This window comes from Aspergillus sydowii (genome assembly GCF_001890705.1).
Source record: "Aspergillus sydowii CBS 593.65 unplaced genomic scaffold ASPSYscaffold_10, whole genome shotgun sequence".
Taxonomy (NCBI): Eukaryota; Fungi; Ascomycota; class Eurotiomycetes; order Eurotiales; family Aspergillaceae; genus Aspergillus; species Aspergillus sydowii.
This window is the reverse complement of record NW_024467868.1, coordinates 732,609-747,282: the sequence shown is the minus strand read 5'-3', so window position 1 is coordinate 747,282 and position 14,674 is coordinate 732,609. Positions and strand designations below refer to the sequence as shown.

At 52.3% G+C, this 14,674-nt stretch overlaps 5 protein-coding genes across 5 annotated transcripts; 3 read left to right on the top strand and 2 right to left on the bottom strand.

Moving 5' to 3' along the window:
- Positions 1–96: 96 nt before the first annotated feature.
- On the bottom strand, positions 97–994 carry ASPSYDRAFT_48388 (uncharacterized protein). Its single transcript, XM_040847613.1, has one exon. The coding sequence runs from the start codon at positions 900–902 to the stop codon at positions 354–356; it is 549 nt and encodes a 182-aa protein (XP_040699904.1). The 5' UTR covers positions 903–994; the 3' UTR covers positions 97–353.
- A 2,010-nt stretch (positions 995–3,004) lies between these two features.
- Positions 3,005–5,038, top strand: ASPSYDRAFT_1158582 (uncharacterized protein; the record flags this gene model as incomplete). Its single annotated transcript, XM_040840046.1, has 4 exons — positions 3,005–3,070; positions 3,259–3,908; positions 3,971–4,306; positions 4,369–5,038. 4 exons carry the CDS (start codon positions 3,005–3,007, stop codon positions 4,964–4,966), a joined length of 1,650 nt encoding a protein of 549 aa, XP_040699903.1. The 3' UTR covers positions 4,967–5,038.
- A 1,860-nt stretch (positions 5,039–6,898) lies between these two features.
- On the bottom strand, positions 6,899–8,993 carry ASPSYDRAFT_60202 (cytochrome P450; the record flags this gene model as incomplete). Its single annotated transcript, XM_040849816.1, has 9 exons — positions 6,899–6,986; positions 7,208–7,368; positions 7,453–7,563; positions 7,644–7,970; positions 8,020–8,219; positions 8,266–8,359; positions 8,414–8,623; positions 8,713–8,741; positions 8,786–8,993. The coding sequence occupies 9 exons, from the start codon at positions 8,991–8,993 to the stop codon at positions 6,899–6,901; spliced, it is 1,428 nt and encodes a 475-aa protein (XP_040699902.1).
- A 545-nt stretch (positions 8,994–9,538) lies between these two features.
- ASPSYDRAFT_92287 (class I SAM-dependent methyltransferase) lies at positions 9,539–11,105 on the top strand (the record flags this gene model as incomplete). The annotated part of the gene is made up of 10 exons (XM_040852647.1): positions 9,539–9,571; positions 9,676–9,719; positions 9,780–9,866; positions 9,916–9,957; positions 10,023–10,089; positions 10,139–10,179; positions 10,233–10,442; positions 10,513–10,846; positions 10,920–11,002; positions 11,057–11,105. 10 exons carry the CDS (start codon positions 9,539–9,541, stop codon positions 11,103–11,105), a joined length of 990 nt encoding a protein of 329 aa, XP_040699901.1.
- Positions 11,106–13,588: 2,483 nt separating this feature from the next.
- ASPSYDRAFT_157521 (uncharacterized protein) lies at positions 13,589–14,657 on the top strand (the record flags this gene model as incomplete). Its single annotated transcript, XM_040842646.1, has 2 exons — positions 13,589–14,435; positions 14,497–14,657. 2 exons carry the CDS (start codon positions 13,589–13,591, stop codon positions 14,655–14,657), a joined length of 1,008 nt encoding a protein of 335 aa, XP_040699900.1.
- Between the last annotated feature and the right edge of the window lie 17 nt (positions 14,658–14,674).

Sequence of the window (14,674 nt, the reverse complement as noted above, 5' to 3'; positions counted from 1 at the left end):
GCACAATATCATGTTTCTCATGTTGATTGGTGAACTTTGTATATATCATAGATATGAATATCAAAATTTTGCTTTACGTATATAAAGTCATTGGTTATGATACATATAATATTTTAGTCTTTTTAGTGGTTCTTTTATATGAATTTTATGATAGATATCTTGTATTTAAATACCCTTGAGCCTCGGACCAGCCTAGTTTCTACTTCCACGTCATACATCGGGTCAGATAGACAGGCTTAAATGGTAATTCATGTTACATGCTGAAAAAGAAAAGTCGAGAGAAGTTGTCGGCAACGGGAAAGGATGGCGATGGTATCATAAAAGCATCTCGAAAGGAACAGTACAAACGACAGTCAGATCTCAAATGGATGCAGACGCAGACTCGCAACTGTGTTGTCCAGCTCTGGATCCGACTCATACTCTGGGTCACTCTCCAGCCCCTCAACCGACACCCCCAGCTCCCTCAGAAAGTGAACGAGCTCATACTCCTTGAGCACACCGATGCGGCCCAGCCGGTAGAGAAAGCTGGAGACAAAGTACTCCGCCGGCTGCGGTTTCGTCTTCTTGAACGCGCGCAAAAATGGCTTGAGCTTGGTCTCGTGCAAGGTGCCAATCGGCACTCGTCTCTTGAACGTCTTGTCCTCGAATAGTTTTGGCGCATTCACCGTCCGGCGGTAGGGGTCTTGACTGGACCCGGATCCCAGGCAGTGGTACCACCTACAGTCGCCGCCGTCGGGGTGGTGTTCTGGGAAGCGCACGATGATTCCGAAGTGGGCCGGGGCGGTCTCGGTGGCGGGTCTGATGCCGAGGTAGAGCTGGTGCGGAATACGCGGTTTGGGGGGCCCCGGTGGTGCTGGTGGGGGGTATACGGTGTACGCGACTTTCTTGGGGTTGTTAGACATGGTGGATAGGCCCAGAGTCGCTGGTCGGTTGTGGTGTCGAGGAATGTGAGGCGGGATGCGAGAAGCTGGTCCGGGAACTGGGTCGTTGCGGGATGGACCGAATATTTATACGCTCCCTCTTGATCATGCTTTCTTCTTGTGGATGTCGACGCAGATTAGCCTGTAGACAGTGAACAGTTGTTGGTCGATCATCGTTTGATTGGATGCCGCTCTCTATACAGGGGTCTCAGCTGATCCCTTCACTGCCCCAATTAATGTATGGGTGAATATTCGCCTGTTCTTCACACTTTCGTTGTGGGTGACCATGGTAGACCTTATTTGAAAAGAAGAAACTCTGAAGGAAGAATCGCATCGCTCATAGTCCACATTTCGAGCTCCAGCTGCTCATTTCGAGCTCCGTTTGGTCCGAGGTATATACATTGAAGTTCCTGTCCGTGCCACTGGAGATCACAGGGCAACTTATCCCAGGGACCTTCACCAGGGACCTTCATGAGGTGGTGTCGGAGCAGATCCGATGCAGGCACCGGGATTTAATAATCTTATTGCAATTCCTGGAACGCATACCTGGTGCGCGGTACATGTGATGGGCCATTGAATGGGGTTGTGGTACCTCACTCACCTTCCGCCAATTGCCCATTTCCCATTCACACATTGCTTGATAGCCGACACTCTATGTCGGGTGACTACCAGTGCGATCCCGACATCTGGTCGTCCTCAATGTCGCAACTGTTTTCGGACATTCAACATTGGGAGGTGGTGGCGAACAGCTATGTGGATGACCTCAATGAACTTGGTGCCACTTGAGTAGGCTTATTCAAGAAGCGCTCTGTTGAACATTTGTGAGTAGAAGCTTTGGACGGTCAAGTAGAAGAGTTAGCAATGACAGTGGCCCTATTCGCGGTAGGGCTTTTAAGAATCCGGACCCTAATGCACGTCGTCCAGACTCTATGATCACATCAGGAACTATTGGTTAGGGTGGTACCCTCGGCGAACACTACTTGAATCCCTCGCATCGCGGATTTAATATTACACGTGGATCCTGGAAACCGTACTATAATACTACTACATCAGGACAGTCACAATGTGCTGTTGAGTCCATGATGCTGCAGCCATGCCTCCATCCAGGCCCAGGAGCGAAGAATGCAGACCTCCCAGGCTAACGTGATATCGAGCCAGTAACCCAAAAGCAAATATACCATCCAGACACTCCGCATTGGTCGCAGCCCATAATGGACAGGGATGAGAGGTGCCGGAGTAGCAGGAATGCCTCGTTACGGCCAGGGCGCTCTGCAACAACCCCTGCCCTGTCCAATAGGCGTACCCCCAAGACCATGCAGTTTTCAGGTAAGGTGATTCTTGTTGAACGATCTGCTGCGATTTGAACTGTATACAATTACGTAAATAAATCCTAGAGTTATGCAGTATAACTGCGCTGTCCCCTGCTGAGCTCAAGAGGATCAAACAATGCAGGTCTCCCTCAGTGTGCAAGATGGGCTGCTTCACCCACCTCTTGATATCCCATCCTGGTGTAGGTATCGGTCTATTGACCCGGAGGAGTCATTAGCACCTTGGTGACCATTTTATATTTTATTTGACTCACATAAATCGACTCCAGCACCTTCATCACCCCCATCATACCCCGTCGTTCCTACTAAACGCACGGGGAAAGGCTAGACTTCGTTGTTCAGTCTGAAACTCGGCGTGCTCGACCTTGACAACGTCACTGGACAAACAAGAACTCGAAGGAAACTTGCATACTGCAGCCCTGTGACAGGTTCGAGTGCAGGTGGCGGTCCTGGTGGTTGGTTGACATGCAGCTTGGACTCCTGCAGTGTATCGCCAAGCTCATACCCCAGCCATCGATGGGATCTGGCCAATATTGCAATGTTTACCAATGAGCAAGAGCCTGGCCTGCACTCGGTGCATCATGATACCATCCACTCGTTTTTGAGTTCTCTGGCAGGGGTCAATCTGCTTATCGAGCTTCGGTGGACATATATGTACTCGACACCTGCGATTCTCTCCGCGTTGTCGTCCTAGATTAGGTTTCTCCTCTCTGATTATATACCATGGGCTCTATCAATGACGAATCTCGGGTATGGATGCCTCCAGCACCTCAGATGCTGCCACTGGGACAGGGCAATATCTACCCTCTCGGTGGTCGACACGTAAGTTACGCCGCGTTACTCTGTACATCTTGCTCAACATACAAACTAAAGCACGCAGCCCGTCAGCGTTTCCCTACCAACATGGGACTCTGTAATAGGCCAATCCAGAAAGGAGAAATGGGTATGCGACGAGCTGGAGTGGGCCTACCCTCGGTATGCTCTAAACAGAAACTGGAAATAATACCTAGCTAACAAGCGATGGGAGATTCCATATCAACAAACCTGTTCGAGACCTCGCAGATGCGGTTCTCCGTCGTCTGAACATCACGACGGATACAAATATATTGTGCATGCTCTTCTCATCGCCCACGAATGCTCGGAAATGCGCCACCTCCCTCCGCGAGGCGAGCTCCGACACCGGAAACACACCAGAGTCAGATATAATCCATTTTTACGCACCAGCTGATCCAGATTCCGGATTTAAGTCCTGGAGCTGGGCCAGCTTTTCAGCAGTCTTGATGCCCGACGAGTCGTGGAAGAAGGCAATGGCATTCTGGCGAGATACAGGCAGCGGGCTATCCACCCGGCATGCAGAGTTCTGTCTCGAAGTACTTGACTATCTCAGCTCGGAGTCCTCCAACAAGGAATTCTGCACCCGGGCCCTGCGCAAAAGAGATTGCGACTCGCTCCCACAGTCTCCTGCAAAGGTAGAGGCTGCAGAGGGCTCAGTTGACGGCGTGAAATCGATTCTCGCGCGACTTGCGACGTCCGAGAAGCCTGGGCAGCCAACTGTTAGCCCAGACGACGTTTTCCTCTATCCCACCGGGATGAATTCCATTTTCTCGCTCTCAGAGAGTCTACTCCAGCTCGATGGCGATTCAAGTGTTGCTGCGTTTGGGTGAGTTTCTCCAATTAACCCCTTATATCTAGACACCGATGCTAATGTATATTCTTCATTAGATGGCTATACCCCGAGACAGTCGAAGTCCTACGGGCTGGGTGGGGGAAAGTGCTTTCATATAAATTCGGCACAGAGAGAGAATACAAGCACCTGGAGGAGTCTCTCGGGTCCGGGGATATGATCAAGGCTCTATTCTGCGAGATCCCGAGTAATATCACGCTGTATACGCCTGACCTCCGCAGAATCCGCGCTCTGGCTGATAAGTATGGGCTCATTGTCGCATGCGACGATACAGTCGCGGGATATTTCAACATCGATGCACTTCCCTACGTCGACGTCATGATCTCGAGCTTGACGAAGACTTTCAGTGGCGCGTCAAATGTGACTGGTGGGAGGTAGGCCTTGTCTATGCCACCCTCTCTCGGTCTCTGTATTTAAACTAACAGGCCATACATAGTCTTGTTCTGAACCCTGCATCCCAGTATCATAGTACTCTCCGCAACATTCTAAGAGACAACTATGAAAAGACATATTTCCCCCTTGATGTCGCGCAACTCTTGACAAACTGCCAGAGCATGGCCTGGCGAGTGAAGAAGTGCAACCAAAACACCCTCCCCCTCGTCAAGTTATTCGCCTCACACCCCACAGTAGCAACAGTGCACCACCCCTCCATCGAGCCAACCTCGCACCTTTACAAATCCGTGATGCGCAAGGTCGGCGGCTACGGGAATCTCCTCAGCGTGATATTCCACAACTCCCGCAGCGCAGAACATTTCTATAACATCCTAGACACCTGCAAGGGCTCGAGCTTCGGCACGAACTTTACGCTGGCGGTGCCGTATGTCCAGCTTGCGAATTACTGGAACCAGGATAAGGTGGAGAGATATGGCGTGCCGAGGCATATTATTCGGATAAGTGTGGGCGTTGAGGACGAGAAGGAGCTTGTTGAGGTTGTGGCGCGCGCTCTTGAGGGTGTTGTTGAGTTTGAAGCGTGGCCTGGACAGGGTGCTGAGAGGTCGATGTGTAAAGAAGGGCATATACTAAGGGGTCAGTAAATGTGTAAGGAAGAGCACATATCTACCTAGCTGTCGCGTCAATGGGTTATGTTGGATTTGGACAGTCCAATAACAGGTTTTGAATTCAGCACAAATACCAATCGTCCGAGCCCTAATATTCCCTGATAGAATTCATAAGAATCATCACCTCACTACCGTCCGTTCTAGTCCATTGTAAGTGCAACCCTGATATCTCCATTCCTCGGTATACATCCAGATCCGATACCTGTGGGTTTGATCACGCAATAGATAGGTCTCTCTCAGATTCGTTGTCCTGAACGCTTCAGAGACCGCGGAGCTTAGGTGTATAAAATGAGAGTATATATCACCAAGAACAGCTAAGAAGATCATATCAGATTATATCTTGAACACGGAGAATGGAGATTCTCCGTTAAGAATCATTGTTCTTGAATACTATTTGAGAGTCGAACAATTGCAGAGGACAAGTAGTCCGCCATTGCAGGGAACCATCTGCCACTGCCGTTTACCACTCCGGACTACCTCTATTATGACCTAGGCGAGCTCTCCGCGAGATCAAAATGCCTCAATAGCTCGTCGGAGGCCGCAGATACGTGGCTACTACATTCGATGGCTTCGTTGGTTTCCACTCCAAAAAAATGGTAGGTGGAGTGAAAGGTACTGATAATCAGCGTGCAACAAAACCAAGGCAGGCAGGGCAATGCTCAACATGTGCTCATTTTCCGCGTAGACATTGACTTACAGGGAGTCACGCCTAATAAGCCCGGGCAAGCCAAGTGTATTCTTGATCCCCGCCGTAATGAGATGTCTATGTCTATCACCCCCTCAAGAATACCGGATTCGGCGACCCAGTTTAACCCTTCTCAGACTCAGAGTATGAATGCCATTCGAGACCAACGGGCAATTATAGTCACCGGTACCATGATCCAGAGAAATCTCAATTTTAGGGGTTAACTCTTCGGTACATTGGATCAAGGCTGAATGCGATGTTGGTATCAGCCTCGCGATCCACCACGCATGAGCCAATAACAGCACCTGGCCCCAACTATAAATAAACTCCAAGCCCAGATATGCCCCGGAATGCTGAGGCTCAAAAGTGATAATGCATAATACGATCGGGATAATACAGAGCCGCATTCCTTCACAGCCCTGGGGCGCGGGTGGTAGTGGTGGTCCGTTCCCTGACCCCTACCTACCGCATGCCTTGTCCGGTAACTCTAAACGAGCCTGCGCCAACAGGGCACTGCCAGCTGCAGAATACAGTACAGTGTATAAGCTTACTCGCGATCCCTGCACCTCAGCTTACCTCGTGCTAGCTCCCGCCGCAGGGCAAACCAGGGCGCAAGTGGGAGACTCAGGCCCGGCCACGAGGCTGCGGCTGCGGCTGAGTAGAGAGTAGAGAGTAGAGAGAGACTGGTACGGTAAGACGGAACGCCCTACCGGATCGACATCGGCATCTACATCGACATGGATGGTATCGTATCCTGCCTCGGGCGCACGGCTATGCATATGCAGGTGTTTCCGGGGGACTCGCTCCCCGCGGACTACATCCAGTGCTTGGGTCTTACCTGCAGACGGCACCGGCAGCAGCCCTGGCGTTCAGCCGCATGGACTGTGCTCGCGGCTTTACCTTATGATCTGCGCATGGAGAACGAGGCTGGACTAGCCCTGCTACTGACTCTAAACCTACAAGGTGCGGCGCTGGTGCGGCGCTGGTGCCCCGCGAGGCTGTGGTCCAGCCTTGCTGATTCAACATTAGATAACAGTGAGTTAAGCAAGGTGCGGTGATGGTACGAGGGAATAAACTTGAGTCCGAGCTAACTGTCGGAGTAAGATCAGAGTTCGGAGGCGCATGGGCAAGGTATGTTATGACTGAGCCTATGACTGACTGACTACACTACCTATTTATTCACTTTGTTACTAAATCAAATCCGGCACGACAAGACGACAAGACTAACTAGTCACAGGCGTCATTTTGGCGCGAAGATGCGGTCCGACATAATCCGGAAGGAAACAGTCTCTCCATTCTAGTTTCTTCGGACTGAAGCGCTGTTAGTTTCAAAGCCCCGATATGTAGTGTAGTAGAGTAGTAGAGTAAATGAGGGCGACAAACCTCGACGGGTCAATTTCCACATCGAACTTGCGGAAGAGATGACCGAAGCACAGGTAGAGAGTTCCAACCAAGCAAGGCTATACCAGAGTCAATATTAACGATTGCCAGTTCAACACAGAAGCAACGTGGAAAGATAGAAAAAGACTCACTGCTGTCCGAGACAACTGCGCGGGCCGCGCGAGAAACTAAGGAGCCATCTATCCAGGGCCCGCCCGTTCTCGCCGAGCCAGCGCTCGGGGAGGAAGTCGTCGGGGCTTTCAAAGACGTCAGGATTGCGGTGGACGAAATGACTCGCGTGGGCGACGACGGTCTGTTGCAGGATTGTTAGTACGCGCGCTAGAAGGTGTCTACTGCCAACTACGGCGAAAGTGGGTAGGAGTTAACTAGAGCTTACACCACCCGGAATTGGAGTCTTGGTTATGACAGCACCGGTCGCAGGAACGACTCTCGGAAGAGGCGAGGCAACTCCCGGACTCATGCGGAGGGACTCTTTGATGACGGCAGTCTACAGAGTGAATCAGCTTGTTTTTCAGGTTTTTTTAGGTCCAGCCTGCATAGATCGGCGCAGGATGTTCTGCAACTCACCAGATACGGCAACTTCTCCAATTCCTCCCAGCTAAGCGGGGGACCATCGAGAACGGGCCAAGCGGTGAGCAGCTCGGCTTTGATTTTGGTGTATATTTCCTTGGAGGACAGGATATAGAAGCAGCCGTGCATCAGAGTTGTGCCGGTTGTGTCTGCGCCACCGAACATCAGGGCTTGCGACTCCTCGAAGAGACTCCCACTGCTTGGCGCAGTTCCGGTGCGATACGCCTCCGGTCGCAGCAGCTCATGATAGATTGTCGTGGAGTGCGGGAGCTTGGCCAGTTTTCCAGGGTCGTTTGTGATTTCCTCGATCTGGGCTTTGAGGAGCTGTTGACAAGTCAGTTGGAGAGCGAATGAAAGACTGGGTTGGACATACAGTCTGCAGATCGACCAGACCGGCAGTCGACGGGCTAATGATCTTCGACAACTTGGGCGGGCAGTTCATGATCATGTTCTTATAAAAAGACGAGTGCTTGAATCGGACAAACACCGGCAGCGATGCATCCATTGCCAGGATGATGGGCGCCTCATAGTTTGGCGCATGGACAGCGTCCACCGAGTTTGCGAAACATAAATCTATCGAAGTTAATCAATATCACGATGGCTATATCAGGGTACGCACAAGTAATAACATCGATAGACATGCAGCGGAAGGCGTAGAAGAGATCAATGGGCGAAGCGCTGTTCTGCTCGAATGTGTTGCATAGGTCGAGGACCTGCCCCATTAGTATCCCAGCACAACCAGTGAATAAACGAGTTAAATAACTCACTATCCCCTCCACGATCCTCTGAGCCTCCTGTACAGCCTTCTTGGAGAATCTGCGCGAGAGGACATCCTTCCTCTCCTTCGACTCGCGGTAGGTCAGGAACCCAAACGACGAGCGGTCCTCGCCAAAGCTATGGTACAGACTCTTCTCCTTGTCCCACCGATGGTTCGCATTGTATATTTCGAGGTAAGCCGCCGGCGAGTGAAAGTGTAACTAGCTTGGCGTAAGTGGACTGGACTGGACGAGACTGGTCTAAGAACACAGCGCGGCGACGCGCCCACTGGTTCATGCAGGAGACTCACCTCATTCGGGCCGATTCGGACAATGTCACCTGCACACGTCAAAACAGATCAGCAAACGGCGTGGGGATCGTACCATATTTCCCGTGGAGCTGGCCCAGGGTGTGGACGAAGGAGCGGCTGGGCGAACAGTCGATGTACGTCCTGTAGAGCCGGGTCAAGGCCGCGAGTGGAGGCCCGGGGAAGCGCGCGAGCGGGTGCCAATAGAAGGTGTAGGAGACGTAGTACACTAAATAAGTGAGCAATGCCACCGGGAGCAGCAGCAGCGAGAGTGAGGCGTCCATGGTGCCAATTCGAGCATCCGATAGCTCTCACAACACACGACAGACGAACGGCGTGGAGGTGTTGCCGGCCGCTGTCGCAGAAAAACGGGCTCCTTATTTAAAGCGGACGACATTTGGGGAAACGGCGTGGCCACTGACAGCATTCGCAGGGGCCGCACAAGGGGATTGTCAAGGGGATTGTCCCGTTCGAGGCCCACGATGGACGACGTGAATGGCGGCGATTGGGCGGGCCATGCGGGCTGTCAAAAGGACGAAGCGACCAGGATTCTCGGCCAATAACCAACCAGAAACAGGCACTTTGTGCGGTTTGGTTCCGGCCCGCGCCCGCCGGAGCCGTCAAGAAGCGTGTTACTGCTGCTGCGACTGGGCTAGTGACTGATAGTGTTGGCCTGTCGGCGTTAGTGTGGGAGCTGACTGTCCCACTCGATCCGCCCGCCCGTTTTTCTGTCACTTCCTAAATTCCCCAGCCTGCACCCAAACCTCGTCCAAGAACTGGATGGCCGTGCGGTTCTCAACATCCCTGTCGCTGTCCTTTGTTGCCCACCATGGCTGAAGGTCGCAATCTCGAGGTCGACAACGTACGCTGCCCCCCAGAGCCACGGCAGCATCTGCCGGCGCGACACCAGCCTCGTCCACCCCAGTATTGCCGAATCGGGCTGACTTTTGATTCCTCACATTGCAGACGCAGGACGACAACTCGTCCGTGTTCAGCGATGACTACCAGTCGTCAGTTTGCCTGTTTGATCCTCCAGGGCCAGCGAGCATGATTGGCTGACCGCAAATTAGGGAGTTGACTTCGCTGCGCAGCAGCATCATGGACTATCGCTATGAGAACGGAAGACGCTACCATGCTTACCGGGCTGGGTCGTACTGGTATGGGTGTTACTTCCAGAGACCGGGGGGGAGTATACTGACGGATTAGGGGACCCAACGACGAAAAAGCCCAGGAACAGCTAGATATCGGGTGAATCTTGTCTCCGGCTGTCTCGTTTTATTTTGTGTTGTGCAGGATGCGGCTAACTCGGATAGACACCATCTCTATAATCTTCTGCAGTACGGAAAGTTGTACCTTGCTCCCATCTCGGATGATGTCCAGGTACGGGTCTTGTCAGCCTGCCAGGATGTCACATTGACGATCTTTTTAGAAAGTCCTCGACGTCGGTACCGGAACGGGTATCTGGGCGATGTATATTCCTGTTCCTATCCAACAAACCCGAGCCCTGCTGACACTTTGCACAGGGAATTTGCTGACCTGTTCCCATCCGCCACCGTGACCGGCACCGATCTCTCACCCATCCAGCCCAGCTGGGTCCCGCCCAACGTCCAATTCGAAGTCGACGACTGCACCGACGAGTGGCTATACGGCAAGGACACCTTTGACTTCGTCCACATCCGCGGCCTCTACGGCTGCGTCTCCGACTGGGACCATTTCTACAAGCAGGCGTTCAAGTACATCACTCACATCAACCCCCCATCATCCAAAACAATAATTAAACTAATCATCATGCAACAACAACAGCGCACTCAAGCCCGGCGCCTGGATCGAACAAGCCGAGCAAGGCGTCGTCCCGAAATCCGACGACGGCACCACCGACGGCACCGCCCTCCAGGAATGGGGCGACGTGTCCGTCAAAGCCGGTGAAGAGTATGGAAAGACTCTTTGCGCCTTGGATACCTCTCGCGACGGGATGATCAAGGCCGGCTTCGTGGACGTCGTTGAGCGCCGCTTCAAGGTCCCCATTGGCGGATGGGCGAGCGAGCCGCGCCTGAAGCAGCTGGGTCTTTACAACCGGCTCCAGTGGGAAGAGGGTGTTGAGGGATGGTGCATGTTCTTGCTTACCGCTGTCCTTGGAGTATGTCCTTCTTGTCTTGTCTTGTCCATTCATTTACTTGGTTGAGTCCAGCATACTAATTATATTGTGATAGTGGTCCCGCGAAGAGGTCGAGCTGTATTTGTCGCGCACGCGCAAGGCCCTGCGCAACCCCAAGATCCACGCGTATCAGGAATTGTAAGAACCCTGGGCAGTTCATTGCAATATGGCCCACAGACTAACTGTCCATAGCACTGTCGTCTACGGCAGGAAGCCCGAGAAGGCGCCTGCAGCTGAATGAGGCAGACTCGCATCGTGAATGTGGCGATTTCGTTGGGGTGGGGGAATCATGTCAAGGCAGCCAGCGTAATTGTTTGTTTCAGACAAGTTTTCGTAAATCCGTCTGCAGCTGAACAAGGGGGGCAGTGGTTCTATTTAAATATTTAAAGTGTTGGAGCGTTGCAGCTAAGCCACAGTGTCGAGGCGAGTTCATACCTACAATCGCATTTGATTGGTTGTCGTAATCCCTTATGTGGCTGAGGCTTAACTGGTGTAGTAAGTGAGTATTCTGGTTCCATTGCTGAAGCGAGGCAGCGCTCAGGCCAGTGATAGATGTTTATGCACTGCATATTCCCGGTGTCAGCCTCGCCTCCCTCCAGCGTCCAATCTAGCCCTATCGTCGTCGCATTGCAGTATCAAACACGCCTGCGTTTCTTAAAGGCTGAGTGAGACATACTGCCTGATATCCTGCACCATGACTACACCATGAAGCAATATGTTTGCATTCCTGATCGAGAGCCCTGACTACCATACATGATAGGTTGGGCCTAGTACTTCCCAGAACACCGCAGACACTACATGCAATCGCAACATTTGTAAGATCTTCGGCGTCCAAAATGGTCTTGGGGCCACGTCATTTCTTGGAAGCCTAGCTATACCCACCTCAGCTGATGGAAATGACGACTCGGCTTGCATCTACTCCGTGACTAGCGAATACACTCCGCAAACACTTCATCGTGATATGAGGGATGCAGGCCTGGGCATTCGCCAATCTGGGGGGGCTTAGTCGGGAGGACTTTCGGCACTTCAGCCCCAGATGGGGATACGTGCAGCGGGAGGAATAAGCCGGGAGCCCTGTTCAGAGATGTATGGTTCTTGTTCGCCCGGCTGAAAATGGCGTTGCAGGATTTGACGCGAAGGCTGTTACCGTATCCGGGGTAGACTCTGTACACCTGCTGCAGATGGGCGCTGTGGGGGGTGCCATGCTGTCATGGCCATGCGTCGCAGTTGATCACCAGGTGTGCTGGACGCAGTCCTGGGACACCACGAGGCCATGAAAACGTCTGTTTGCACGCCCTCGAGGGGCCAGATGGGCCTATATTGCGCCGCCTTCCTCTGTTGCTCAAAGCCGTGCCGGTTGGGTTTCCTGGTGGTGATGATAGGGTATAGAGGTCCCTTGAGGCAGTGGAAGACAGCCCAGGCTAGGTATTATCAACCTATTGAACCCAGTAGGACACAACTCGCACAGCGTTGGGAGAGTTTGAGGCTCTGTGAGTCAGGTCGTGTGCCCCCCACACCAGACTGTTGGTTCGCCTGGAAGGTGTGGGAGAAGAAAGCCGCAGATGCCCCCTGTTTCTTTTCGTGCAGGGAAGCCCCCATCAAACAAGCAATATGACGATACACAAGATCCAAAAGCCGCTTGTACCCGGGGCTGCACCCCGGTATATCGGGCAACTTTGCAGGCATAGTAGCAAACCGAATGGGGAAAGGTCCAACCTGGACTGGCCTCGTTACGATCTTAAATCAGTTAGATTTGAGAAGATTATTACCTCAGAAAACCGATTTCTACCTCCACTTGCCAGTGTCTCGTGCGTGGGTCAAAGTCCCTTGCGTTGTTGTTCGTACCGTTGGAATGGCTTCTGTGCCCTAAGTGGACGGAGAGGAATAGGACCAAGTGATACGAGTCGTTCGTACGCGATAATTTAATTACTAAATTTAGCTACTAGGCATAAATGCCTTAATGCCTTCCGAATAACGAATCTCTTAGCCCACCATATATTGCCCGACTGTAGTGCTCCTGTACTGCCTTCTCTCCTACCGCACGGCCAACCCCAAATCAACCGCGACAGGTTTACAGTGCATCATTTGCAAAGAAGCAGCTTGATATTTCGACAAGGGGTCAAAATGGCCCAAGCGGAGGGTACCTCGCTACCGTGGTGATGCAGCGAGGCTGAGCGCCTTGGCCTTCAATCCGTTGCCCCGTTTTGCCAGCGTTTTGCCCTGGGTGAATGATGCACGGACACCAGGCTACTATTGGCTGATTCCAAGATATCTCTCCACTTAATGGATATGTTCAACTTTACAGACACCTTGCTGCCTCAATACCGACCCCGGCGACAGAATGCATAGAATATTCGCTGTATAGGAGTTGCTTGGGTTGAGGGTTGGGCATGGCGATGTAGGGGCAAGTAACATGGGTTATTCAGTAAGTCAAAGGGTCGGAGTGACATTACATTGACGGTATACATGTTTGACAGGACTAATAACTATCATGTCGAGAGCCTTCTGCCAGCCTTACTTGATATTCGCGGCGTAGTGCATGCCTCTTATGGTCTCATTTTGTAATGCCTGGATTTCGGTAAACCAGGCTAGTATAAAGGCCGCCTGTTCCCAAGGGTTCTTGTGGTTTCAACTTTCACCATCACTATACGTTCAATACACTGGAGGCCCCTGTCTATTTATGTCTTCTTCTCTTCCATCACAACGAGCAGTTCTTCGTTCATCATGCCTGGTCTATACGTCGAGCCCGTCAAACCCCAATTTGCCCTGCCATTTGACCCCAACCCATACCACCGACAATATACGCCCCTGTTCAATCGCAATTTCACACCCAGATACTTATACCGTCTTGTTGCTCCCCAGACGGCGGGTTCAACGACGGCCTCCACCGTCGTCCCCCCGACTGCGATTCAGCACCAAACGGATATCTTCCATCTCCCAACCCAGAAAGCAGCTACTCTTCTCCTAAACCACCTCCTGTGGGAGCGGGGCCATGAGAATGGCTGCAATCTCATGAGCTGGACCAGCTCTCTTCTATTTGCCCTCCAATACGCACTCTACCGCCACCGGAAGGACGGCGACGACCTTAACCAAATCCAGCTTATAATCCTAGACACCACGCTGTTCCCAAGGGGAACCTTCATGCAGGACATGGAAATCATGCGCTCATTCGCCGCCAGTGACCGCCGGCTCCAGAAATTCGTCGAGTTCCGAGAATCAGAATACTACTTCGGCGAGTACATCACCCAAGGCAGACTCTCGATCCAGGACCGGTGTGTATGCACCTCTGTGCAGAAAATGATTGACCTGGGTCTATTTCAGCTGCAGCCACTGCTTGCAGATCGCACCCAGTGGCAATGGTGGCCGAAGCGAGTATTGGCATTCCGCGAACAGTTTACCAGTAGGAAGCTGGTGCCTACTCCGGATTCCCACGTTGAAATTGCAGTCGATATATCCAGGCAGTGCTTTGGTGGGCAGTGGGCTGTCCCCGTGGCGATTATGCTGCTTGCCCTGCTGCCACGTAAAGCCGATGATATGACTCTTATGGAGGGCTTCAAGGCCCGATTTACAGGTAGGCTTGCATCTAACTTGCAACTGCGGGTGAAAGGAGGCTGATAGCCAGGACTACACAGCTGCGGATATCCGGCGTGCCCGGTTGGATTGCATGAAGGTGGATAGCACGCGTCTTCCTGAGGCTGGCCAGTTCCTGGATCTTCTCCAGTCTGTGCAGCGTAACTGCCTGGACGCGGAGTATAGCGGTCTTGCTGCCCATGTCCAGGGACTTCAAGTCTGAGGCGAAACGGGCATCTC